Genomic DNA, 26,903 nt, shown 5'->3' with positions numbered 1-26,903 from the left:
TTTGCCTCCCATTTTCCTCCAGAGGTGAAAACTACTCCTGCACATCGCTCAGCAGCAGGGCCAGGCAGGGCCGTGGACACTCCTCTGCCTGGTGCCAAGGGGTTAAGCTCACAGTAAGTTCCCAAAGCCAGTTGTTTCCAACTGGCTGCTGCCTGTGGTTTGTGGGAAGGGATTTTGCTTTTTAATAACATTATAAATAGGGCTGTGTTCAGTATGCTGCAAACCCGGTTACACTCTCTCTCTCTCTCTCCCACCCGTCACTCTCCTCCTCCTGCTTCTCTTCCCACCACACTTAATTCCAGATCTGACCATGAAGGGGTCAGGCTTCCTTCTCAGTGTCCTCAGCCTGCTGGCATGTCTCGTCTCCACCATGCAGGCATGTCCCCCCAGCTGCCACTGCCACGGCGGAGACCTGCAGCACGTCATCTGTGACAACGCAGGGCTGAAGAAGATCCCCAAAGTGCCTGAGCAGACACGGCTTCTCAACCTGCAGAAGAACAACTTCCCCATCCTGCCGACCAACGGCTTCCGTGACATGAAAAAGCTGGTGTCCCTGCACCTCCAGAGCTCTCGGATCAAGGAGATCTCCACCGGAGCCTTCCGGGGGCTCAAGAGCCTGGTCTACCTCTATCTCACCGACAACCAGATCAGTGTCATAAAGCCAGGAGCCTTTGATGATCTCTCTGATCTCACCTACCTGTACCTGGACAAGAACAAGATCCCAGACCTATCCAAAGGACTCCTCTCCCCTCTTGTCAACCTCTTCATCCTGCACTTGGGCAGCAATAAAATCCAGGAGCTGAAACCAGGGGTCTTCAATGGGGCTAAAGATCTGCGCTGGCTCTTCCTCTCTGACAACGCCCTCACCAACCTCCTACCTGGGGCCATGGAGGATGTAGAAAACCTTGCTGTCCTCCACCTGGACAAGAACCAGCTGAGCAGCTACCCTGTGAATGCAATGAGTAAGCTGAGAGTGCTGGAGGAACTGAAACTTTCTCATAACCCAATTGAGGTCATCCCTGACAACGCCTTCCAGTCCTTCGGGCGATACCTGCAGACACTCCACCTGGACAACATGAAACTGAAGAAGGTGAGTTCCTTCTCCTTCCACTTGCTTCAGATCAGAAATATGGGGCTTGCTTTTCTTCCCCTTTACAACGCCCTTGGTTTGCTGACCCTCCCTTACAGAGGAGAGGGGAAGTGCAGGTCTGTAGGCTCTGCAGGCAGCAAGGCACTGACTACACCCTGATGTGGCTCAAGTGAGGAATGAGAGAGCACACCCCACCCTTCTGTTATTTATACAAAACCAAATTATCTGGAGCTGATTAAGCCCTCTGGATGGATGCAAGGCAGTGCATTCCCTCCCAAGCTGGAGGTGACACTGGACGCTGAGAAAGGTATCTGGGATGCTCCAGATCAATTAGGAACCTTCCATATTCACAGACACAAGGTGAGGGATGAGAGGTGAGCATGTCCCTCATAGTGGAGGGCACTTCCACCTTGCAGAGCTGAACTGCTCTGCCTCCTTTGCTCAGCCCAGGTACCTGCTATAGATTGGGAGAGGGAGGTTCCTTGGAGGGGCTGTGAACAGTCCTGGTTTCTTACCCCTGCCTTGCAGACAGGTAGGGGTACAGACCTTCACCTCCCCACTGCCTCCCAACCTGACACGTTACAAAGAAAGGTTTGTTTATTGATGCTGTCTCAAAAGGAACTCTCGCAGCATCTTACAAAGGAGCCCTGTTCCCACTGGAGGGGAGGAAGGACATTCAGGTATCCTGAAGGGCAAAACAACCCACTCCTTTTTCTGTGAGAAAGCAGGATGCACAGGCAGGAGTATCACACTCAGGGAATCCCTTGTATTAGGACCTTTGAAAAGCCTGGCAGTGCTGCAGAACCCAGCACAGCATCCTGATGCAGCCTGATGTCCTGGGTGAATCCTCCATGGCTGGAAAGAGAGGGAGCTGCAGGCAGAACAGAACAGTTCTCCCTGGGGTGATGCTTTGCCAGGAAGACCAAAGACAGTCCAGGTGAGCCAGGCTGGGACTGCACTGCAAAGCAACACCCAACACATGCAGGAAGTTATGATGAAAAAGAGAATTTCTTCACAACTCAGACAGTCTCACGATGATGAGCAGATCACATGAAAGCTACAAGAAATGCATAAAACCAGAGTTTTCAAAGGGAGATAGAATTCCAAAAAGCTCAAAAACTGGAATTATGGCCTGTCCAGGTGCAGAACAACACTAACTAAACCAGTTGAGTAATAACTTCAGTATTAAGCCCTTGTCCACTCTGAGCATAAACCTCTCCAGGTTAATGGCAATGGTTTTAATCCTGAATGCCTCTACTAGGCAAGACCTTAGATGTTGTCTGACAGCACTTCTGTAGACTCAGTTCTAAGGCACTTTCAGTCAAATATTGCAGCATAACGTTGTACCAGCTAGAGATATCAGAGTTCCAAGTTATATGTTGAAGAAATTAAACTTTGTGGTGTTCCAGGGAAATAAGCATCCTTGGTTTGACCAAGAAGCAATGGTTAACAATTCTAGCCAGCAAAAAGGACTTTTTTTTTGTTTTACAGTGACCACCTTAAAAGGCTCTTGTGCAGCCAGTGCCTCCTTTCCTCCACAGCAGCCCAACAGGACATCAGGTTATGGGATCAGCACTAATAGGGGTGGCTTCTGCAGCTTTAGGGCTTGCAAATAGAAAGCTTCCAGCACATTTTCCCTTCAAATCCTCAAAGGTCTCACACCCAAACAGCCCACGTGTGAACTTTGCACTGCTAAGAGACATTTAATCACAGAGGCTGCACGATCCAGGAAATCACCACCAAATGCTCTAAGTGCTGCCAGCATCTTTACTGCAGCCCTTTCTCCTTCACAAACATGCTATCCTTAGCTCTTCCCTGCATGGCTGCAAGATTTTTGAGCTGATCGAGAGTAAACCCACGCAATTCTACTCCAGCCTAAATTACATCTGAGCAAAAGGAAGACCCTGAGTAAAAGCTAGAGCTCAGGCTCCAGCACAGAGCTCCCATTTCCCCCCAGCATCACAGACCCACACTGGACCCCACAGGGCTGTGTTGCACAGGCCAGGACCCTCCTTGTACCTCAACATGAGACAGGCACCCCTGTCTGTGTATTCAGTGTAAAATAACTTAGCAGTAATCCTCCATCTAAATAAGGGATAAAAATCACCCCTTTCTTCCCAAAGACACGGTCTGGCAGGCAGCTCTGGAGCTGTTAGCAGCAGATGTGAACTCTTCTCATGGGGCTGGAAGAGGAATGAGCAGCTGAGACAGTAACAGCACTGTCCAGCCCTCCCGCCCCTCTGCATGGCGTGCCAGCATCCCTCAGAGCAGCTCCACTATCAGCACAGTCCAGCCTCCTGAGGTCAGCTCAGTTTTGGAAGGAGAAGACCAGCAATGCTGACTGTCTAACAGCTACAGGGATCTGGGAGTCTCCTAGCTAAGCTCTAATCCCATCCAGCAAAGCTTAATTTGGAAGATGACAAAAGTTCACAGCTTAAAATAGTGCATTCCCTCTGTCAAGCCTTTCAGCTTAGAGAGCATGAACACAACCTCATGGTCCATGAGAAGTGCAAGGTTCTTTTCAGAAATGGGAGCACAGGTCCTGGCGCTTTGGGAAGACCTAGTGAGTGTCCTCTCCAACCTTTAGAGAAAGCTCTCCCCCCACTTTGAGAGGGGGAAGAAATGGTTTGTCATAGCCAAGAAGAGCTTTGTGCTTTGTCAGGGAGCACCTCCCCAGTCCATCACTGCCATGGAAGTTCCTGTTGAGGGGTTTGCTTTCAACAACTTTCCAACTTGAGTAACCATGGGCTGGAAAACATCAGGGATGAGGCTTCAGGGAAGAGAGGAGAGAGCTGCAGAGTCAGATCTACAGCCTCTCTTGCTTTTTAACAGCTTTCTTAAGGGAGGCTCTACTTTAAAGCCTCCCTGTCAACCAAGAAAGCACAAATTTTACAGCATCCCTTACAAAAATCTCACTGGAAATGAGAAAAAATGGAGGAGGCTGAGGTCCTGGAAACTTGCCTGTATTTCTACATCGCTCAAATGCCAAGAGTAAATTTCCACTCAGAGCCCCCAGGCACTGCCAAAGTCTACAGCCCCTTCAGAGGCCACAAACGCTCCTCCTTCAGTTGCTCCAGGCAAGGCAACAGGCCTTGGGAGGATTTCCAGCCTTAGAAAGGAATATACCAGAATATATCTTCATTTTGAATGGAGAATTATTGCTCAAAAATAAAAAAGGGTTGCCAGATCTCAATTTATTTAGGGATGTGGCTGCAAAGACAATCCCACATGGATTTGGGATGTAGGTCTCCCTGTAGGAGACTCCATCAACCATGAGCCCACCAGCCTGCTGCCTCTCAAGTGTACAGAGCATCCAGCAAGCCAGCTCTCCATTCAAAGCTTCTTCTCTTGCACTCTCCATGCTTCACAGAATGATAGAATAGCCTGGGTTGGAAGGGGCATTAAAGATCATCTCTTTCCAAAAGCCCCGGAGATGGGCACCAGGTTGCTCCAAGCCCTGTCCATCCTGACCTTGAATACTTCCAGGGATAGCCCATTGACAGCTTCTCCAGGCAGCATGTCCCAGTGCCTTGTTCTTATGACACTCAAAGTCTGGAATAGAGGCCCCCATGTTTGGAGTCCTCATTCCCCAGTTCCACGTTCCTTACCAGAAACCTCTGTGCTTCAGTTTGCAGACAACGCGTTTGCTGGTGTGACCGTGCTGAAAACCGCCCACGTGGAGAACAACCGGCTCACCCAACTGCCCCGAAACTTCCCTTTTGACAAAATGGAGATGCTGACAATCTCCCGAAACCCCTGGCACTGCAGCTGCCAGCTGGCACCTCTGCGCAAGTACGGCATCGCCACACCCCGCGCTCCCCGGGGTGTGCTTGGGCCCCCGAGCTGTGCCGGGACACTGCTGTCACACTCGGCAGCTCTCTCCCCACCCTGCTCTCTGATGTCCATGGTTTGCCCCTTTTTCAAGTTCCTCTCTTCCTTCCTCCCTGTGTCACAGGTGGCTGAAAGGCAACCGCACCCGTGCTGAGGACACGTGCTCCACCCCAGCCCAGCACCGGGGACAGCCCATCAGGGACACCCCGGCCCTCCGCTCCTGCAAGCTGCCCACCAAGAGATCTAGGAAGGGGAGCCGCCATTAAACACGTAAGATGGTTCCCTTTTAGTTGCAACAGAAGCCCCAGCACCTTTGGTGGCATCAGTCTTAAATGCCACCAGGATTTGGCTTACAGCAGCTTATCCATCCACCCATAGATCTCTCTGCTCAGAGCTGCACTATCTCCTGGCTCCATGAGCTCCCAGAGCAGAGAACCTGCCTGTAGCATCAGGGATGGAATCAGCTCTGTGAAAAAAATATAGGGCTAAAGACAGGCCTGGGGCAAAACATGTAAATAAATATGAAATAGAGAAGTAAGAATCCTGAAAATACACACAGAATAATTTTGAAGTCTTCAGAGCTTCTATTGCAACATGGGAAAAATTTATCTCTTTTTGCAGCAATCACTGTACGTAAGGAAAAAAACCAAAAGCCCTACACTGTAACAGGGTTTAAGCCTCAATCATGCTTCGGGCACTATGGTGACATGCACCCTTTCCTAACACCAAAGCCCCATATCAAGTCAAGATGTAATTGTTATGCAAAAGGGATAAACACTATATATCAAAACAAGGGTGGATTTAGCTGACTCCTACCCTGAGCTGGGACCACACAAGCTTTACTTTTCTAACCAACTGGAGATGCCCAGCTCTTTGCCCTATATAGGTTCTCCAGGTCTGGTGTGAAATTCAGGACAGGGCATTGCTGGGAAGTCTTGCCCCAGACTCCCCAGCCCATAGGAAAGTAGATATCTTTCATAAGGAGCAGCTCTTGATTCAGCACTTCCTTTTCCACAACTACAATTCCCTCCAAGACAGTCAGGTATTTAAAAACGTCTGTTGCCTTCAAATGAGTATCCCAGAGGAGGAAGGTTCAAGATAGGAAATATTCTTTGGGTAAGGTGTCCTGAGCCAGGAGGTGATTCAGACACCAGGCTGCCTTCCCCTCCAGCAATGAGCTTTTGCTGACAGCTACCAAGGCAAACATCAACTGTGAAAACTGATCACACAGACACCTTCCACAGCTGGAAACTACCAGGGGTATTAAGTTCAGCCTGCAGAGGAGCAAAAAAGCCACAACTGTCATCACTCCACCCCCAGCATTTTACTTTTTCCCATCCCAGAAATAGGTCTGGAGTTTGTATAGATTCCAGAGGACTTTGAATGAGCCTGCAAGTTTGTAAGCTCTTGGGGAAGGGACCTTTGCTCATTTGTTAAAGAAAGTGCAGTGATCCTGCACTGCATTGTATGAAAAGAGGTGGGCATTGTGCCATGTTATGGCCTTTTGATCCCCACTTCAATAAGGATATGCACATCAGGGTGGAGAAAGGAAATTTATGACCAAAATGTCAGGGATTATGCCAGCTGCTCTGTGCCTTTCTAAAGTGGTTATTTCTCTTGTAGTGCCAGAGGGTTTTATGGATTAGAGATGGAAATACCAGTCATTCCATACAGGGCAGGAAAAGTTCTGCTCTAAGCATGGAAAAACTTCAGTTTTCTAAACCACCCTACTTAAACATAGTTTATTTACAGGTCTGACTGTTCTTAATCTTCTTTCCCTGCCTGAACTCAATCCCAGTTCACTCCTCCATGGTGAGAATAAGAAAACCATGACAATAATACCTGTTGGTTTTTTTCCTGTAGCACTTTCCATCCAGCTCCCTCAAACAGGTTTACAAGTGCTAATGAAACAGAAAACTATTTATTCCAGTCTTGCAGAAGACAAAGCTCAGTGCCTTCAGGTGTCAGTGCCAAAATACAGGTACACAAACCCACTCCAGTGTGGTGAGCATGAATTTTATGAAAGTGCCTCTGATTTCATCACGCACCCCTTGAGAGCCAGGCAGCTGTCATATACAGGGGTCTGTATTTCAGGGATGAGGACTGACTTGGGGCACTGGCTACATTTAAGATGAAAAGCTGCTTGGTAGTTTCTAAGACTACACCTGCCCTGGATTTTCAGAATTAGGGCATCAAAATACTCCAGTACTCTTGAAGATTTCATTCTGGGTTTCCTTCCTTTGCCAAGGAAGTGTTCCTTGACCACCAGCACTTTGGATAAGATCCTCAGGAGTCACACAGAGAGTTGGCAGAGTAGCTCAGAGATAGGACGAACCCATTTCCTCTGCTGTGGGAAGTTGTAACAGCTCCTTGACTCCAAACTCTTCATTTTCAAGTATGGGCTTCATCCACTGGTTTAAAAATAGACAAATGTTAGAAGTTTACTGCTCTGCTGGAAAAATCCCCTTAAAGGTGTGGCCTTCTCTCTTTTTTAATGCTAGCAGGCTCCAGTATGGCCCGTCCTGGTGACCGGTCACTTCAACCATCAGAAAACTACTGACTTCTGAGTCTTCCTTGAGCTTCTCCTACCTGTCAGGAAACACTTCTGATATATATGAACACCTGCAGCCTCCTCTGAATCCCTGCTTCTCTGCTGATCACAAGGATGGAATCCACCTTCTCAATCTTTTCTGACATCTATGTATTTTAAAAGAGGCCTCTTTAAAAACTAAACTATGCATGACCACACTAAGACAAGCTAAGCTAGATCCTGCTGGTAAAACACAGTCATCTTTCCCAGAAGAAATAGAACCCACATCCCTGATCAACCAGCTGGTTGCTGTCTCTCCCATTCCAGAGGAGAGGGAGCAAATGGGAAGGTAGGAGCATCCCTCCCAGCTGCTTGATAAGGAAAATTGGTCTCAACCCATGCAAAGAGACTCCCCTGCCTTCCCACAGAGGGGATCCCTGCAGGCCAGGGCTAAGGGGACAGGTGAAGTAGTGACCAAGAGCCAGTGGCCCTGAGGCAGCAATCTCCCAAAATTGGCCAGAAATCCTTTAAGGGAAACAGTACTGGGAACCTCCAAAACTGGAGCCATCTAAAGACTGGATTTCCCTCCCACTCTGTGGGGTCACCAAGATGTCCAAGAGGAGAAGGTGTGCATGGTGCAGTTGGCTCAGGCACCCCTCCTCTCCTTCCCACCCATACTCCAGAGGATCTAGCAGGACACCAAGATGACTATGGTTTATTGTCACAGCTATTTCAAAGCCACAGTTGCAATTCAACTATGTTTTTTAATCCTGAAGAGTTATATAAATATATGTCTATTTATTCCTCTGTAACAGTGTAAATGACCTTTAAGAGGGTGAAAACTCCTCTGCCTCCTATATAGAAATTGAATTGTATATTTTCTTATGTACATCTTCTGTATAAAGCTCTTGCTGCAAAGATGAAATCAACAAGTCTCTATGTGTCTGTCTGAGGGCTGGAGGGATCAGCAGTGACATGAGACCAGTGGCACAAATATAGACTTAATCCTCTTTATCCCATGGGCAGAGCAACTGTTTGGGAGGGTTTTATTATTTCTCTTGCTACAAAATGGGAACATGTGACACCTAATGAGTCCTGGGCTCTCACAGTAATGCTTGAAAATATTTTGTGAGGCCAGACTCAATTTTACTATGAAAATAGGTAGCTGTCACCTGACAGACCTCAAGCAGCAGCACCAACCCTGGTGTTTCCAGCTCGGCATTAAGAGCATCATATCCAGGAAAAAAACCTGGCTGCATCCAAGACAGCTTCAGGACGGATGCCCTGGATTCCCCTGGTCTGTGGCAGAGCACAGAGTTGTCCCTGTAAAACCCTACTGCTGATGCAGTCGGGGTCTGCCAACAACAACACCCTAATCTGACTCCCAGACCCACATGTTTATTCATCACTACTGGCTGCTTCCTCAGCCTTGGGAAGCAGCATGGTACCAAATTAATTTCCTTTAGGGCAAAACAAAATAGTCCTTTCCTGGCTCAGCCATTCTGCATGCATCCTGCATGCAGATGGCAGGACATGCCTAGGAAATGTGTCACCCAGAGGGTCACTGACCCCCTTGCTGGTGGCCTGTCCCCCACATGCAGCACATGCTGGTGGCTCTTGCACAGGCCTAGGGTGGTGGAGCAGCAGGACACATGGCCCAGCACATGCTCCCCTTCTAGCAGTGCAGCATTTGGTGCTGCACACGTGGATGGCACCATTCCCACGACCTGACTCAGACATGACAAAAACCACGCAATGAGGTTTTACATCCACAGGAAATCCAGGATGGGCAAAGAAACTTGACAGCTCCACACCAAGAGGAATACAAGCACCCACCTGCACCAGCATGAACCAGCATTGCCTCTGCCACCATAATCCTGGCAGTGTGTACAACTGAATGTCAGTAAAAGTTTTGAAATGAGCAGCAGAATTTCACTTAATGACATTGAATGTGATGCCTTGTCTTCTTCTGAAGCTTCCTCCCCAGACACCTCAGCAGCAACCAGGCAGAACCCCCACTTCTGTCTTCCAGGTTTTCTGAGCCTTCCCTCTTCAGCCTAATCCCAGCAGCTCCAGGACCACCAGGTACCACTGTGATCCAGAGAACCCAAACTCGGCGTCTCACCATGACCAACACCCCTTGCAGGTCTGGTCACAGCCACCACAACTCACCACAACCTCTGGCATGTGCATCTTGGTGATAATTGTCCTCAGGATCTCAGGGGGAACAGGAGAACCTCCAATAATTCCTGAAGGAAGAGGAAAATACTTTGGAAACTAGCTATTTATTCCCAGGAGTGGTCCCTCAAATGGCTCTCCACTCCCAGATTTAATGCTGGCAAGACCTGTGGGATACACTGGTTCCTGTCAAAATACTTCCTAAATCTTTTTATACAGATCCTAGTTGTTCTAGAAGCAAAGGCTGCAGCAAGGCCAATTTGCCTTTCTCAACAGGAAAATAAACTCTGTAACTCAAACCTAGTCCAACCTACATTTCCCCAAAAATGGAAAGATTCATAGCAGAAAGAGACACAGTTTTATAGTGGGACAAACACTCTCATTGATCATCACCATAAAACCAAAAACCTTTCCTCTTGCCTTGCACAGAGCAGCCCTTTTGGGAGAGGGTAGATCCCAACTGCACCTGTTCCAACCTAGGATGACAGAGCAAAAGAGCAGGGTAATAGATAAGCTTTGGTGGGGTACAGGATGAAGACAGGATTGTTCTGCACATAGCAGAGATGATTAGGTAACTTGCTAAAATATTTCCTTATGCTCCAGGACCACCTTCTCTCCGCACTATTATTGCCTCAAAAGGACAGGTGGTCTGCCCAGCTATTTCCAAGGTGGGCTGGGACAAGGGAGGAAGATCCTCCAGCACATGGTATCACACCCTCCAGCATGAGGATGAATGACTTCAGAAACAAGCAGGAAACTTCAGATTTGAGAAAGAAATCCGAGCTTGGCTCTGCTTTACGGACTGCACTAGTCTGAGACACAGAAAGCATCTGCTGCCACATGGTGGTGGTTGGAGGGACAAGGAAAATCAAGCTCTTCCTGACTCCTCCCCTTGCAGCTAAAATAGAAAGGTCCTTCCCTAGATTGCCTTCAGATGAAGGAGTCCTAAAACACATAATGATGGAAAGATTCCCCAAGGAAAAGAAGTGTAGCATCAAATTAACAGGGGAAACACAAGGCTCATGCAACTAAATTCTTCCCATCAGAAGAGATGTGTGCTCACAAAACTAAAAATATGGCCTCCCAGCAGGGAACCAGGAATATCCTGGTTCTCAGGATTTTTCCATTTGAATTCTGGGACTTACCTCCCCGGAGAGTTGACAGGTCATAGGAGTCAAAGTCCGGCTGGGAGAGTATGTCTATGAACATGGTGGGTGTGCCAAGGAGGAAGGAGCATCTTGAGAAAGAAGGGATAAAAAGGCAAAGCTGCAGAGGGGGAAACTGGGGGCAGCCCTAGCCCAGCACCCATCCCGTCCTGTCCCATCCTATACTGTCCCATCCCATCCCATCCCTCCTGTCCCATCCCCTCCTGTCCCATCTGGGGCTGCAGAGCAGCAGCATGGAGGCAGGCACAGCAGATGTGCTGTTCATCAGCATACACAGATATACATCTGCATAAAATACAGAGACATTTGTACATGTATGATGCAGACAGCATCTTTTCTTTCCCAAGCTGTACTTGAGGAACAATATGGAAACACTATCCCAGCAGCAGAGCTGGACTTGGAAAAGGAGGGCAGGTGCTCAGCTGTGAAAACACAGCAGCCACAGCAAACCAAGACAGCACTATGCTTCCCAAGCAAAGCCCTATGGTGACAGGAAGGATTCCTTAATTTCAGAAGAAGGATGACACACTCCCAAGCACAGCTGAAAAGGCAGACTTTGGTTCCTGAAGTGCCTGGGCAATTGAGTGCAGCAGCAAATCTGCTTCTCCCACTGTGGGAAGGAAGAGCACAAGCAAGGTCCTGGCAGGTGGGGCAAGGGAAGGAGCAGAGCCACGAGCCAAGAACTGCTCCTTAGCAAAACAGGCTCTCACTTCTCTCGAGACACGGCCTCCAGCACAGCCTTGCCCTCGAAGCTGGGTGATGAGAAGATGCAGGAGGTGCCATGCAGAGCCATCACCATGCAGCCTCCCACCGACGCCAGGCAGTGGTAGAGAGGCGCAGGGAGCGCACAGCGACTCTCCTGGGATCAACCAGAAAACAGTGAGGAGAGGAGACCTCCCAGTGTGTGTCCAGCCCATCTCCCTGCTGAAGAGCAAAGATCTGAGCAGTGACATTTTCCTGATCCCCTTGGCTGGAAATCTGACAGTCCACTGTGCTCCTGTTAGTTGAAAACACAACTGACATATCCTGCCTTTAATAAAAATCAGCTTGGGAAGTTTTTAATGTCAATATTTCATCCTGTAATTTTGCAATGTCTCTTCTTTGCTGGACTCCTTGGTCTGCTATTGTTCATACATTATATACCAAAAGAGACAAATGGGAGTGCTGTGACAGGCATGAAATGTGCAGGATTTGGCACATGCTATTCATTTTACGTTCTTTTTTTTTTAAATGACCAAAGGCTCTGAAGACTGATTGAAACAACTCATCTATTCTCTGGATCAAAGCTGATGTGTTAGAATAAGTACTTCAGAACTTCAAAAGAAAATATTTGTCTTTAACATTTTCTTTAAGAAACCACAAAAAGAGAGATCATATCCTGATAAGAGTTATAAGACTGCAAACATGACATGAAACCAAGTCATGTAAGTCAAATTAAAACCTCATCAAAAGAATACAAAGCTAACATCCAGAGTCTTGTAATTATTTGAAATGAGTATTCACCAAAATGAAAAGTAATTAATTTCATGTTTTTCCCCCACAAAAAGATAGCTTTTTTGCCTAAAAAACCCTCTTCACATGAAACTAAAATGAAAGATCAATGAAGTCCCTTGAAATGCAAAATGTTATGCATTAATATCCCTCAATGTCATTTGCAGTAAAACATCCTGCCCTTCCACTAAGTAAACACCAGCATTCTCCACATGTGGTCTCTCCATTGCAGTGAAGGCCTCCCCAAACCCTGTTCCCACCAAACCCACCTGGTCTGTGATCCCCAGCCTCAGACCAACCAAATAGGCATTATTCACAATGTTCCTGTGGGAGAGGGTGGCTCCTTTAGGGCTTCCCGTTGTTCCCTGGAAGACACAGGGAATTATGCAATAACACCACCTTTTCTGAGGATGAGCTCAGGGGAGATTCCTCCTGGCAGACTCTGGGGTGATCCTCCACTTTTTTCTCCTATCAGACCTGGGAGATTGGTTTTACTTTTTTAACAGCACCTGAATCCCAAAAAATAGCCCAATTTCAGCTGAACAGAGTTCACCTGGCACTGTCTCATCTCCATCAGCCCTTGACAAAGGGCTTAACAAAAAGAATGGAAGAAGGGGAAATGGTAGAACACTTTTTCCATCCTACTGCAGAAGCTGGATCACAGAGGGAAATGGGAAGAAAATGTGATGTGTGGCATTGCACACATCTTTCCCCGTGCTCCCAGTGAGGAACCCAACCCCAGGGCATGGAGCTGGCAGGGCACCTACTGAAGTGAACTGGATGTTGATGGGCTCATTGCAGGACAGCATCTGCTGCACGGCCCTGAGCTGCTTCAGGTGGCTGCTGTCCCCAGCCTGCACCACTTCATCCATGTGGAAGGTGCCAGGAAGCTTCGAGTCACACATGATGACAATGGATAAGTCAGGTAGCCTGGCAGAGAGAAAAATACCATCAACAATAAAAGAACAAGGAGAAAAGTACCCAGACAGGCACACACTGGTCAGGGCAAACCTCCAGGCCAGGCTAATTTGTTCTCTTCAGATGAGACCTCCTATGAGTCCTTCTTCAGCAAAACCTGTGTTGTGCAGCTGAGGGGACACAAGGCAGGACATGGCTGTGAGGTCAGTGCAAAGACACCAGATGTTCCTAACTCACCTTTTGCTCTTTATTCCCCCTGGACTGGATTTTTCTAGCTCGGGACATGACTGCTTTAGAATATCATAATATTTCTGTGTTTTAAATTGACTGGGAAACACCAGTGCCTTACAGCCAACCTGTGAAGGAAGACAGAAACTCATGAACAGCCTTGTCGGGTTGTTGGTCAGGACATGATAAAGAGCAGCCACTCCCAGTACAGGAACAGGGAGGTTCCCCAATGACTAAAGCAAATGAGCCCTTACAGCTGTGCATTCCCAAAGCAGTGCTGTGCTGCCACTGCACACCAGCATCCCAAGCCTGGATCCAGCTGTGCAGCCAGTGCTTTGCTCTTCCTCAGTACTGGATTCAGGATGATTTTTGCTGGTCAAGAAGTTAGAGCTGTAGCCTAAGGTTCCCTCCTTGCCCAGGATTGACACCCTTCGTTGTCAGCACAAGGCAAACAACTGATTTTTCAGATTATGAGTCTCAAATCTAAAAAAAAAAGCCCAGTCCCAAAATATGAATAAATAAATAAATAAAGTTAAAACAAATTAATTTTTGTTGATCTGGAATGAGGATTTTTGAGGAAATTTGGAAAAACAAGGATTTCCAAAATCTGCCTTCTTAAATCAAGCTAAGTTTTTTTTTGTGGAATTTTTGAGGTATTCCTTTTCCTGAGAATTTTCCACCTCTTTTTAAAGCACTAGCTATTTTGAAAATGAAAACATTTTTCATTCAACTCTTACATTTACATAATCCCAAAACAAAACACCTTAATTACTCCAAGAATTTTTGTTTCTTTTTCAGCAGTGAAGATTTTTCTGAATTTGACCCAGATTTGCAAACTGTTTTCATCTTCCAAAAAATTTATTTGTGTCGAATAAACTATTTACATATTTATTCAGCTGTTCTCATTATTTTCCCAGAGTCTGGGAAATAAGGAGACAAAGGCTACTCCAATAAATTATTTGTAAGTACCCTCTGAGCTTTGTCAGAAAGGAAGATAAACATTTGCTCTATTTTCTGGAACAGGCTGCCCAGAACCCAGGGGACTGAGGCTGTTTTGGGCCTCTGCAACTTTTTACTACTAATTCCTTTAAACTACAATTTTGGTTGAACCAGCTCTGAAAAATAGATGCTGTGTGGGGAGAGGAGGGCAGGTTGAAGGGCTGATGTTGTACAAGATAAAGAGTGTCTGGTTGGGCCTCCTCTCCCACATGGTCTCAACCTGAATGGCAGCAGATCTGTCTTCAAAGAATGTAAAATATGAAAACTTGATATCAGTTTGCTTTTACCAAGCCCTGGAAATACAGTAGGAATCCAAGGAATTATTATTCCACACATATTTCCATAGATACCAATCGGACTGCACAGATGGACAGGATCCAACAGGAAAAGCCCTAAAGTCTTCAGAAATTTTATTATGCAAATAAATAAATGCAAACACAAACAAATCCTTAGGGTGATGAGGAACTCCAGAGATCCCAGTGTCAAAGGTGCATAATAAAGCTGGGAATGCTGGCAAATCTGGAAGGGAAAGACAGGAGCAATTCCCAATGGAGCTGAAGCACATTTCTGCTCTTATCCCATCAACATTACAGATTACATTAGAGAAGAAAATCAGAGGAGATGAAAACAAAAGCCTTGCTGGGGAAAAGGGAAGAACAGAGTTCCAATAGGACAGAAAAGCCCAAGGACATCCAGCCTGGAAGAGATGGTGCTCCACTGCAGCAGTGAGTTCAACCCCTATGCATGAGAACAGGAGTGACCAGCAGGACTGCTGAGAGGATTAAAGACAGGATGCAACAAGAATTCAAACTTCAGCCCAGCAACCCATTACACAGTTACTGATACAAAAGAATTTTGCTAAAAATTATTCACTTTCTAGGCAAAAATAACTTGGGTGGTGCTGGGAACATTCAGAAGTGGCTCTCTCTCTTCTAATATCAGCCTTTCATTTATAGCTGAACAAATCACAATGAAAAAATTAGCTGCTTAATCTTAATTTTTAGCCATCAAATATTTAATAATCTGAATTCCTCATTATTTGAGCAAGGGAGCCTGAACAGTTTAAATTGATCAGTGTTCTGCACGTCACAAACTCAAACCCAGGGAAGTATTCAAGGGTAGATGAAATAGCAGGATCAGACAGCAGAGAGATTTTAAACAGTGGCAATACCTAGGACTTAAAACAGCTTAAATCCAAGGCCAGCCAGCCTTGGACAAACCTGGGAAGGAGAAATCAAGCTACCAAGTAGACTGGTCCTTTCTGAGGCTAAAATGAGGTCCTTTCTGAGGTTCTACTTTCAAGGTTGAGATTCCAGCTGGTGATTTTTGCCCTGGGCAGGAGGGGCAAAGAGGAGGTATCAAGTCCTACATTTTTTCCCCCATTCCCTGGTAAATGATTGCTGACAGTGGGGGCTGGGTTGGGGCAGTACTGGCAGTACCTGGCTGTTAGCAGAGAGAGAGGGATGAGAAGGATACAACAGTTTCCATCAGACAGGGTGGCAGCCACAGCAAGAAATGTGGCCACAGAATTGCAACTTCATCCCCTGTATACATCCAACACGAGCCCTGCTCTCCAACCAGCTCTTCCCGTACACCCAAATCTTGAGCGGCTCATCTGCACCATGTCCCCACCAATCCCCTTCAACAGACAGTTCATGCCATACGAACCTTCCTGAGCACGAACTCCAGCTCAGAGGCCTGGTAGGCTGGATTCACAGATACCTGAAGAGCCAGAAACAAGAATTTGATCACCTTCTTGCCTTGAACATGCTCCCCGCTAGCACAGACTCCAACAGAAAAGTTCCTCCAGGGTTAAGCCATACTCAGAGCCTCTCTCCAACACAGAGCTAACAGCTCACCACCACAGGGATTCTGCATTCACAGAAAATATATCTGAATTCTGTGTTTGTGTGAAAGAAAACAATTGCAAAAGAGATTTATGTGAAGTCACATAGTCAAAACAGAGCTTCAGGAACAGAAAACAGACCTCCTGTCTCACAGGGGTTGATCCAGTTATCTAGCTGATCCAATCCACTAAACTAGACCAAAATTCTTGTGCAAGTCGGGTTTCTTGATGGACAATCATGATAACACCTTCTACCCAGCTCTCTACAGAGTGGCCACTGGAGTTAAGTTCACCCACAGGTTCCTACCGAGCCGCACCCTTCCACCCTATTCCTACAGACACTAGAATGAACCAGGATGAAGGAAATGGAGCAGAAGGCAGGGTACAGACCTCAACACAGTACACTGCCTAAATAAGGTGTATTTTCATGCAATCAAATGAAAATTGGCTTTAGGCATATGCAGCCTGGATGAGATTTTTAAGTGAGCCTTTGTTCCATGGAGCAATACATTTCAAAGGGATCTAACCAGCTGGTAACTGGTTAGGGCAGCAACATCCCACATAAAAATGGTCCTGTAGAGAAAAGCACATCTCCTATTAACAGCTGTTGTAAGCACTTTTTTTCTCCTCCTCCCTCTGCAGCCTGCTTCCCTAGAGAATGGAGGATGAAGATGCAGAGAGCTGCACAGATCTTCCTAAAATAATTGATTCAGCTATAGATGACATGCCAGGGAAGAGCATGGAAAAACAAACAAACTTTAATCTCCAGTATCTCCTGTTGCTTCTTTGTCTCTATTTCCTTTCCCAATAGACTGCTAAAAGCAAAATCCTTACCAGGATGATTCCTGCCTGGGCAGTTGCAAACTGCATAAGAACCCACTCGTATTTATTGGGTCCCCACATTCCCAGCCGGTCTCCCTTCCTCAGGCCAAGGGCCAGAAGTCCAGCTGCTGCTTGGTCCACCTGAAAAATAGAAGAGCCTGAGGATCACACACAGGATGCAGTGGGGGATATTGGTCTCCAGGCACTGCTTTCTGGAGAAAAAGCATCATCTTTGTAACTGAAATGCAACAGACTGTGTCTCCCCAGAACAGTCCATCAGCCCATGCCTGCAGCAGCTTCTGAGCCTGGAGCACAGACCAGCCCCTGCTGAGCAGGTTGACTGAAAGCATAAAAATAACAAACCTGGAACAATACAACAAAGTAGGAAGGAAATCAAAATAGGCAATTATGTTGTTGCAAGTTACTTCTTGCCCAAAGACTATTTATTGCCAAGTTTCTCATCAATTCCACTTAGGACCAAGCCTTACCCATATGCTGGGCCCATCCACCTTGTTGGATCTACCTCCCTTCTGGGTATCACTTACTTCAAAAAGGATTTGGATGAAGAAAATTCTATCAAGTGATTTTTGACCAGTTCTGGGTTCCTGTCCTCATAAGTCCTGTGAGGAGTGCCTGGGGAAGTTGGAGGGGCTCAGCCTGGAGAAAAGGAGGATCAGAGGGGACCTTCTTCCTCTCCACAACTCCCTGACAAGAGTGCAGCCAGGGGGCAGGCAGAGTCTGCTCCCGGGTAACAAGGTTCAGGATGAGAGGAAGTGGCCACAAACTGCACCAGGCTAGGGTCAGGCTAGAAACAGGAGGAATTTCTTCACTGAAAAGGTAAAATATTAAATATTGGAAAGGATTTCCCAGTGAGGTGTTGGAGTCCCTGTCTCTGGAGGCCTTAAAGAAATGACTGGATGTTGCACTCAGTACTCTGACCTACTTGACAGTGTTGTGATTGGCCAAAGTCTCAGTCTTTGAAACCTTTTCCAGCATTATTGATTCTGTGATTCTGTGATTCTGTGATTCGTTAACTCAAGTTCAGCCACTATATTAACAACTACTTTATTTTGCAGGGTGGTAAGCATGTTTCAGGTTCACAAATGTATGTATAAATACACTGAGGCACTTGGGAAAGGTTTTATAGTTTTGTTCAGTTCTCTGAATTTATAAAATCTGCCTTGTAGGAGATATGAATTTAAGGAACAATTTGATTTAGTTCTGAATTACGGCCTACTTCTTAAAATTAGGGTGAATACAGCTAACCTTGTTTATGTGAATGGATGTGACCAAAGCCACAGTAAGCCTAAAAACCTACCAAACAATTCTTTCCTATCAAAGATCATTTGATACATTTATTAGAAACTTTCCAGGTAGTTAGTCCCTCCATTCCAAAAACAGAACCATATATTCATATATGCACACACCCACACACATCTGTGCTCAATATGATATTGAGCCCTAGCCCTTTACTTTGCTCCACTGCCTTCAGGCTTGGATAAAAATCTTCCCCACACTCAGAACCTCTGATAGCCAGAGTGACTAATCCAAAAGGTGGAGTCTACTCCAATTGAGAAAAGCACCATGACTCAGCCCATAACCCCTCAGATAAGTGTGATAATTTTTAAGTATGAATGTTCATTATGGGATGTTAGCATTTTGCATATGCCACCTCCCCCCTTTCATCCCAAGGCTCAGAGAAGGATGAAGGCAGCACATGCCTATCTCTGCACCAGCATGAAAGGCCCCACGCAACTCATCTCAGTCCTGAGCTGAGCAATGAAACTGAAAATGTTTCCCATTCCTCCATCACACTTGCTGCTGTCATCCAAACCCCTGAGGGATGAACAAGGCACTCACCTCCTCTTTGAACTGAGCAAATGTCTTCCGAACCCCATCCTGGCAAAAGACCAAGGCCTCGCGGTCAGGAAAGCGCTCCACAGTCTCCTCCAGGCACTGGCCCACGGTTTTGTCAAGAAGGGGAATGTCTGTGGGTCCCTGGATGTAGCTGTTGGTCACCTTGGGAGACACAGAGGGCATCTTTGTGTGCAGGGCACTGGGAAAAAAAAGAAGAGGCTATTTAATATAACCTGTCAATACAGTTCTCCCCATCTGGAGGGATTATCAGCCTGCCAATGGCATTGGGAATACCTGATGCACATTCCTGCACCAGTGGGAACCACAGGCAGCTGCTTCAGTGGGTCAAGATCAGGAAGACTTCCAAAGGACTTGGAAAGTTTATGCAGTGGCTTGGGGCACATGGACAACCTTGGTACCCCCAGGGCACGCACATGTGTGTCTATACCAGCAGGCAGAACAGGCAGAGCGTCCATCCCTCCATGGGACACCTGGTGGAGAAGCCTGCACCAGCCCTGTTAGAGCTGGCACAGCCTGTTCCGACCATCATTCTCCTGCACTGAAAACTACACAGATCTATCAGCATGCCTGGACAGAATATGGGCTCTGCAGTTCACGGAGAGATGGCAACTGGGCTCGGTCTTTCTGCAACATTAAAAAGTATAAATAGCTGTGAAGTAACACAGCCAAATCAGTTTGTAGATAAACTCTCTCAACTGGCTGAAAAGAGCAAACAAATGAGAAAGAGAGAATTAAAATTAAAGAGGTCATTCTCCAAAACAATCAGCAGAGAAGAGTCTAATCCTGCAGAACGAAAACTGTTTAGAAGAGTTCAGAGAAGCTAAGCTGTAACTGAGGTGTCCACAAAGGAATGTTCTGTGTTTACAACAGCAATCAGCTGTACACATTCCATCTCTGACAGCTGGAATGCAAAGAGTTTATGGAACTGAAACAGCAGCAATAAAAAGAGGAGCTACCAGCGAAATGAAGGGGGAGAAGTGCAAAGGCAATACCACAGAAGGGAGGAGATGGCCCCCACTGCAAATTTGAGACAGGTGGGAAGGAGGAGAGCTGGGATGGGTTTGAGAAGTAAAAATCAGGCAGGGTAGAAGCACTGAGACATTGTGCTGGAGGCCAAGGGGGAGGTCAATGAGTCAAGAGAAGCAATAATAGGGAAAACCATTTTAAAATCATTAAGGCTTTCCCTGAGGTCTGATCATTGGTGGAAATGCAGCAATCTCCCCTCGAACCACAGCTCCTGAGCACTGCAGTTCCTACCTTGATTTCTCTCTCCATTTCCTACAAACCACCCTCTACTCCAGCAGCCACCTCCCAACACGCTGTCTTCCTCCCCAGGCAGCCCCCCATGTTCTCTGTCCCTCCTCATTTCCTCTCTGCCTTTCTCCATGACTTCAGCTCCTCCATTCCAACATTAGGAGACAACCAGGAGGGACAGCGCCAAGGTACATTTGTAGAGTGCATAGCACAGAGGCTGTTATAATGCAGTGTATCATGGGGAAATCCCTGCCTTAAAGAGGAAAAATAGCTCAGCCTAAATGCCCATCTACTATAGGATCAATATTATGCAAAGACTTGGTGTTACTGCGACAAATGATTTGTTTTCCTGCCCACAAGAAACAAGCCTGAGCCTGCAGTTACCTCCTATGTGGAGTGAAAGGCGGTGTTCAGAGAACAAAAGCTAGATTTTACCCTCGGGGGAGTACAGCTCCAAGAGACAGTGAATGACCTGACCCTTTTTCCCCCTGCTTTTCGGCAGAGGGAGGATTGTGCAAACTCCCACGGGCTCTGTTCAGACATCCCTTCTCACCAAGCTCTTGGGCAACTCACATCAAGGCTGTAAGACTGCCTGAGGAGGAGGGAGGACAAGTGCTAAACTGAACTTCCTTCTATTGCTTGAAAACTCCTGGGCAAAGCATGTGTATAAGCAAGGAGATGAAAGACAGCTCTGAAGAAAGGCCTTTATAAACATCAGTTCTATAAATCAAAAAGTAGAAAAAATTCTCCCTAAAGCGAGGGCAGGATGAATGCTCCTAGGAGAGCAGTAAAAGCCAGTACAGCCACCCACAGCCACTTGCTGGTTGAAATGGAGACTGAAGAAGTCCCTGACTCCTGTCATAGCTCATGAGGGCAGAGGTTGCTCGTTAAAACACTTAATGGGGCCAGTCACACTCTCATCTCCCTCAAGCCAAGTCATGTCCGGTGTCAGCAGAGCCTGTCCCTAAATTTCCTGCCCAGGAAGGGCTGGAGAGGGCAGGGAGCAACTGCTGACCTGGTTGTGCAAGAGCTCTTCCCCCCAGCATCATCTCAGGGGGCACTAGGAGCCAAGCAGGCTCAGCACGGGGAAAAATAAACAACAAAAGACCATCACAGAAAGAGACTGGGGAGAGGAAGAAATACTACAAAATTCAGACTGAGGAAATTCAATCAGAACCCAAAGTGACCAGCTGAAACAGTCTCCTGCTCTCTGCAGTCAGCCTTCAAAGAGGCACTTGCCCAGCCCTGCACTGCCAGTGAAAAGGGGAATATCTTACACTGTCATGTCTTGACAAAGCATTACACAGATCAGGCTCTCTGGGCTTACTGGCTCAATATTTTCCAGACCTGAAGAGCCAAAAGGTTTCACTGACTTTTCAGAACCAGACTTTTACACTAAATGCAAGAAGGCACAAAGCTCCAGGTTTCATGGTTTGGCTTCCTCCCTACCCCCAAACATGAGGATGATAGTGCATCAAAGAGTAGTAAAAGATATCATTACAAAGCCACATGCTGAGAAATACTGAGAAAATATAGCAGTATTTCACACTGTGAACACAGCTTGCTCTCAGAGGTCCCAAGTATTCACATTTTCAAATTAAAGCATCAGCAAATGATGAGGCTGAAATTAGAGGCTAAGAAGGCTAAGATATCTCATGCTCATAAGCCAGAGTCACTGACTCGTCTCAAAGCAGTAACTCAATTTCTTCAAATGCTTTAAGAAAAATTCTCAACTGCCATTGAGTCTGAGCTCCCCAAATTCTGGTCTGACATTCACATGTGCTTCAGCATTTCTGTGTCACTTTGACAGTGGCAGAAGTGAAAGGTGTGGGATAAAACACAGCAGCCTTTTGGAAGCACTGGGGGTCGGGAGTGGAATGAAGGAGGCAGACACAAGATATGTTCATTATCAGCAGCATCATGCTGGAAATCACATAGGGCTGGTCTCCCTCCTACCTACAGCCAGCAGCAAGTGTATGTATCTGATCTGAGAGAATGTATCAAGAGACCTCTAGAAAGAAAGGGTCCAAAAGATTTAGAAATAACCTCTGTGTTCATCTTTGTTACAGAAAACAAGCAATTCACCCTTCACCTCTTCCTACAAAGCATCTGGTGCTGCTGGAGATAAAACAAGACCCATGGTCTGATATTACACCAGCTCTCATTTCCCTGACTCAGCCAAAGGAGAGCAGATAAAACTGTGCTTGCTCTTGGGCGTCAGCACTGTAAACCATGGCTTTTGGAGAGCACATGCCTTTTGTTACCAGCACATTTCAGCAGCAAGACAGCCTGCAAGTGAGCCAGCCTCATTCACAGGCTGTTCATACAAAACTCCAGAACCCTCAAATTCAGCAACGCAGCTCAACAGAGAGACATCAGAGATCTGGGAAGAATGCATCCTCCTCCTTTTCCCTGCAAAAGGTGGGAGAGCAGCCAAATCCCAGCAATCCCAGAGCTCTTCTGCCTGATGGCAGGGAGCAGAAATGATAAGACTGAGGCAAACACTCTGGGCTAATCCTAGGAGCTGTTTGTATTTTTCTCTGAACAGCCCAAATCAACAGTCTGGAGTTGTTGACATAAGATAACCAGCTCTGTTTTCACCTTTAACTCTTTACCAGTCTCTACAGAAATTATCAAAAGGGATGAGAGAGGAAACAAGGGAGTGTACGCTACTGTCCCCTTTGTAATGTGAAGGACATTGACCAGCCCTGTGGTGCCATCACATCTGCACCTGTGGGAAAGGCCCTGCCTTCCCAGAGCCTGGGAATTGTCCCAAATACAGAGTTCATACTTGGAGAGGGTCACAGATTCTGCCAGTTCCTTGGCTCACAGACATCTACCAAGAGCATCTCTCCCCAAAACAAGAGCTTTTGGGTCTTTTCTGTAATATGACTGCAATTAAAGGGTGGTGAAAATTAACTCTGCTCTGTCCTCACTTCTGCTTTAATCCATTGACTAAAGAGTTAATCAGATACTTACTACTTTTTAAAAATATTATTATTATTTTCATTTAAGGAGAGATGAGGTTCCCAGGGTTTTCAGACTCCTCCTGCAGCAACTTTCTGGTTTTGTTTTCCACTGTACCTCTCTGCCCTCTGCACTCTCCCTGCCAAAAGGATAAACAAGCCTAGGAGCAGAATTCAATAAACTTTTTTTATAACATTACTAGAGTTTACTCTCTAAGTACATGCTCTCTCTCTCCAAAGGCTTTGTGTTCTTGTCCCTCAGTTTCAATTCTGGGCTGAAATGAGCTGCAGTGAACGCTGTCATGCTTCCCTTCTCATCCTATTTCCTAAGAACAGATTCTGAGAAGACAATCTTCACACACCTATGATGAAGTGGCTTCAACACTTCACTCCTAATGTCAAACCAGCTGAAAAACCCACCTAAACCCTGTCTGGGAAAAACAAGGCCACCCGGTTCTTGGAATTGCTCACTGGAAGTCATTCATCCCAGTGATTATTACTCTGAATATCAGCTAATCCTTCAGACCCTTTCCCAAAGCCAGAACCTTCCCATTTCGTTCTTTTTTGTTGTTTTTTTTTTTTTTTTTCTTTTTACATGAACTTGCTCCAAAAGGCAGCGCTGAAGAAAAGCCAGGCAAAGAACTGGCCTGACTTCCCAAGTCCCAGAGCTTCTTGGTGTCCCAGACCTGCTGGGTCACCCAGCTCCCTGGGGGCTGCAGGACCACAGGGGGACAGGGTCACTGACTGCAAGTCAGAGCCCTGAAGGAGGATGAGGAAGCCATTTGATACATTTCACATTGCTGCAATCTAGATGGAGCTGCTGCACAAAGTTCAGCCCTTGCAATGCCTCCACTTCCCTTTGCCTGCTGTTCAGGACTCATGCCTGCCCCGGCCCACTCCCAAGCTGGGGCAAAGCAGATCCAGGGGATACAGCCTGCCTTCTGCCACTTTGGAGGGGTTTTAGGGGATGCAAGGGTTACACATTGAGACTAATATGCCCTCCCTGCATGCAGCCACTGGCCTAGCTGGACACCCACAGCACTCTGCAGCTGCCCTATAGTCCCTGGCCCCCATCACACATAGTTTCCGTCCTCTGCAGCCTCTGTGCCCTACAGGTCCCCAACCCCAGAGCCCTCTGCCCCCTATAGCCCTCATATCTTCTCATCCACAGCCCCTCGATCCCTTATAGCCCCTATTCCTTCTCATCCATAGCCCCCTTTCCGCTTTTATTCCTATCCCTTTCAGCCCCAGTCCCCTACAGCTACCCACCCCCTACAGCCCCACAGCCCTCCGCCCCTACAGCCCGCACCTCCCGTTCCACAGCCCATCCCTACCTGCCCCGCGGGGCTCCCCACCGCTCGCCCGCCCGGCGGAGGAGCTGCACTGCCCGGGGCAGCGCTGCCAGACGGGCCGTGGCCATTCCTTCAGCGGCGGCAGCACCCGAGCACCCGGCACGCCCCGACCCGGCCCGTTCTGTCCTGTCCCGTCCCGTTCCGCCGCTCGGTGCTCGGGGGCGCTGCGCTCCATGGCCCGCCCCGGCCCCGCTCCGCCCCGCCCGCGGCTCCCCGCCGTCCCGGGACCGTTCGCCGGCCGGGAGGAGGCCCTCTGCCGGTCCCCAGCCCAAGCTGTCCACCACAATTTCTTCCCTGTACATTTCCACTCCATTATCTCTTCTTCCCAGCCTGTTCCACCAGTCTGACTGGACCACTGTTACACCCCGAATAAGCCCCTCCACTCGAATGAGTAGAGATGGACTTTGGCGCAAGATAAACACCATCATTTGCCTCCACCTGTCTCCACTTGTATCACTTGGTGCCCTAGCCCTGTGAGTCACCATCTGGCCTCCAGCCCTATCTCCTCAGTAAGTTATCAGTTGGCACCCCACTACCATCTTTAGGCACTCCCTGTGGAGAAGAGACCAGCTAGGAACTGCAGAGCTGCTCCGGGGCTGGGCTGGCTGAGACCCCCTCACCTAAGTGCAGAGGTGTGGGCAGGCACCAGGTAAGGAGTGTGGTGCTGCTGAGCTCTCCAGCAGCACTGATGCTGAAGAGGTGACACAGTGTATCTGTATCACATCAAGCACAATGGTGCTGATGAACAAGAGCACAAATATCAACCTCAGAATGGGGAATCTCAGACATCAAAGCCAAAAATGTGCTTGTAACAGAGTGAAAAATCAACTGCCACCAGATCTCTAGTGTCTGACATTTGTAGAAATGCAAGATTTTCCCCAATGTGCATCTAGTTCACAAGGAATTTGTTTGGTGCAGCAGTGACAATGTCTTCTTTGTTACGGAAAGGGAGACTTTTTTCCCTTGAAATGTGAAAAATTTGCCTTGGCTGAAGAGGAGTCACAGAGATCTTCAAAGAGTCTGGGAATGGTCTCTAACCCCAAGCTGGCATGGTCAGCTCAGGCCCAGTAAGGATTGTTCGATCACAATTAGATCAGCTGTGTTCATCCCACTTCCCTCAGCATTTCCTGCTCCCTTCTCCTTGCTAATGTTCTTGCAACCCCTAACAGAGTGCACAGATGTGCCTTGTGCTATGCTTTATCTTTGTCTTCTGGAACTTCAGTCTTTCTAGCCTCTTCCAGTCAGTCCCACTGAACTCAGCAGCGAGGTGAGTTTCTGGATTCCTACAGGGGATGTAAAGCTATGTGACATCTGTGGCCAGAAGTTGTCCTTCCACCGTTTGGCCAGAGCAGAGCAACTGTCCTTGTGCTGATGGAGCATTAGAGCTCTCAGTATTGTATAACCACTGAGGAAAAAAAAAATTGATGCAAACCTGTAATAAATAAAAATAAAAATGACTTTTGGCCTGATCTTCCCACATTATGATCATTAGCCCAGAGGGTGAATCCTGGTCAAAGAAAGAATTAAGCCAAGAATTATGCAGAAATTAATGTGACCTTAACATTTGGGTATGTTTGTTTGAGATTGTATTGGTTTTGGCTAAAGAGCAAAGCAAAGGATCCCTGAAGCAGTAGCATTTCATACACCATTGCATAAGGTACCATTCATTTCTAATCAAGATTTTAAAATCTGTTAATCACAAGTAAGTAGGTAGGTTTTGTAACCATCTACACCCTTGTTTGGCTTTGCTAGGAGCCAATGGCTCTTGGATTTATGAAAACACAGATTTCAGTCTCTGTAGCATTGCATTGACAAAGACCTTTCCTACATATGCAAAGGGTCTTCCTCAAGCCCCCCTCAGAGCCCCGCTGGGTTTTGTTCTCCAGAGCAGGACTGTATTTGGTGCCTCCCAGCCATGGAAGGGAACAGCACAGCACATCACATGAATCCCTTGCTGGCTCAGGGTAACGAGTGGGTCAGTAATCAGTGCCTGCCTTGGAGATTTGCCTTCCCCACCACTCTCTGGAGCAAGTCCTCTCTGGCCCTTCCCTCCAAAAACAAACATTGCTGTGAAAAGCTTAGGTATGGGGGGAGATTCTTGGATAAGTAGACCTCACTTCTCTCAGATGAGGGGTCTGTAATTTCTGATCACATTTGGAAGAACAATAACATGCTCTGAAAAACTTTCATAATCTCCTGGACAGGAGCACCTCAACCTCAGGCAGACTTTATTGTAGTTTCTATGAGGCAAATCCCTGTGTGCTGCTTTGGGGTGCCTTTGTTCAGAGAATCCTGTGGCCTTAATTACCTCAATACTGAGCTAATGCTGGTTTCTAGGTGTTGGAAGAAATTCA

General features: G+C 47.1%; 2 protein-coding genes across 3 annotated transcripts in view; one reads left to right on the top strand and one right to left on the bottom strand.

Moving 5' to 3' along the window:
* ACSF2 (acyl-CoA synthetase family member 2) overlaps positions 1–24,651 on the bottom strand; it is a 36,014-nt gene extending 11,363 nt beyond the window's left edge. The window contains exons 1-10 of the mRNA XM_036394745.1: positions 24,532–24,651; positions 18,960–19,155; positions 17,112–17,240; positions 16,100–16,153; positions 13,442–13,560; positions 13,054–13,216; positions 12,556–12,651; positions 11,506–11,654; positions 10,775–10,866; positions 9,624–9,700 (exon numbers count right to left, since the gene is read on the bottom strand). Coding sequence (XP_036250638.1) covers positions 9,624–9,700; positions 10,775–10,866; positions 11,506–11,654; positions 12,556–12,651; positions 13,054–13,216; positions 13,442–13,560; positions 16,100–16,153; positions 17,112–17,240; positions 18,960–19,155; positions 24,532–24,617 — 1,161 coding nt within the window. The 5' untranslated portion in view covers positions 24,618–24,651. The remainder of the gene's footprint in view (positions 1–9,623; positions 9,701–10,774; positions 10,867–11,505; positions 11,655–12,555; positions 12,652–13,053; positions 13,217–13,441; positions 13,561–16,099; positions 16,154–17,111; positions 17,241–18,959; positions 19,156–24,531) is intronic.
* Positions 239–8,383, top strand: CHAD (chondroadherin). 2 transcript variants are annotated; one of them, XM_036394747.2, is made up of 4 exons: positions 239–1,090; positions 4,719–4,882; positions 5,046–5,191; positions 7,426–8,383. In XM_036394747.2, exons 1-3 carry the CDS (start codon positions 311–313, stop codon positions 5,185–5,187), a joined length of 1,086 nt encoding a protein of 361 aa, XP_036250640.1. In that variant the 5' UTR covers positions 239–310; the 3' UTR covers positions 5,188–5,191; positions 7,426–8,383. The 2 variants fall into 2 exon arrangements, with proteins under 2 accessions (XP_036250640.1, XP_036250639.1); XM_036394746.2 differs by having other exon boundaries at positions 244–1,090; positions 7,423–8,383.
* Positions 24,652–26,903: the final 2,252 nt, after the last annotated feature.

The sequence above is a fragment of the Molothrus ater genome, chromosome 19, assembly GCF_012460135.2.
Source record: "Molothrus ater isolate BHLD 08-10-18 breed brown headed cowbird chromosome 19, BPBGC_Mater_1.1, whole genome shotgun sequence".
NCBI lineage: Eukaryota > Metazoa > Chordata > Aves > Passeriformes > Icteridae > Molothrus > Molothrus ater.
This window is presented reverse-complemented; position numbering and strand designations above follow the sequence as displayed.

Bases quoted from the DNA above. Each gene is read 5' to 3' on its own strand.
- CHAD (XM_036394747.2), top strand. From the start codon at position 311: ATGAAGGGGTCAGGCTTCCTTCTCAGTGTCCTCAGCCTGCTGGCATGT. The intron at 1,091-4,718 runs GTGAGTTCCTTC...TCTGTGCTTCAG, and splicing joins ACAACATGAAACTGAAGAAG to TTTGCAGACAACGCGTTTGC. The intron at 4,883-5,045 runs GTACGGCATCGC...CCTGTGTCACAG, and splicing joins CAGCTGGCACCTCTGCGCAA to GTGGCTGAAAGGCAACCGCA.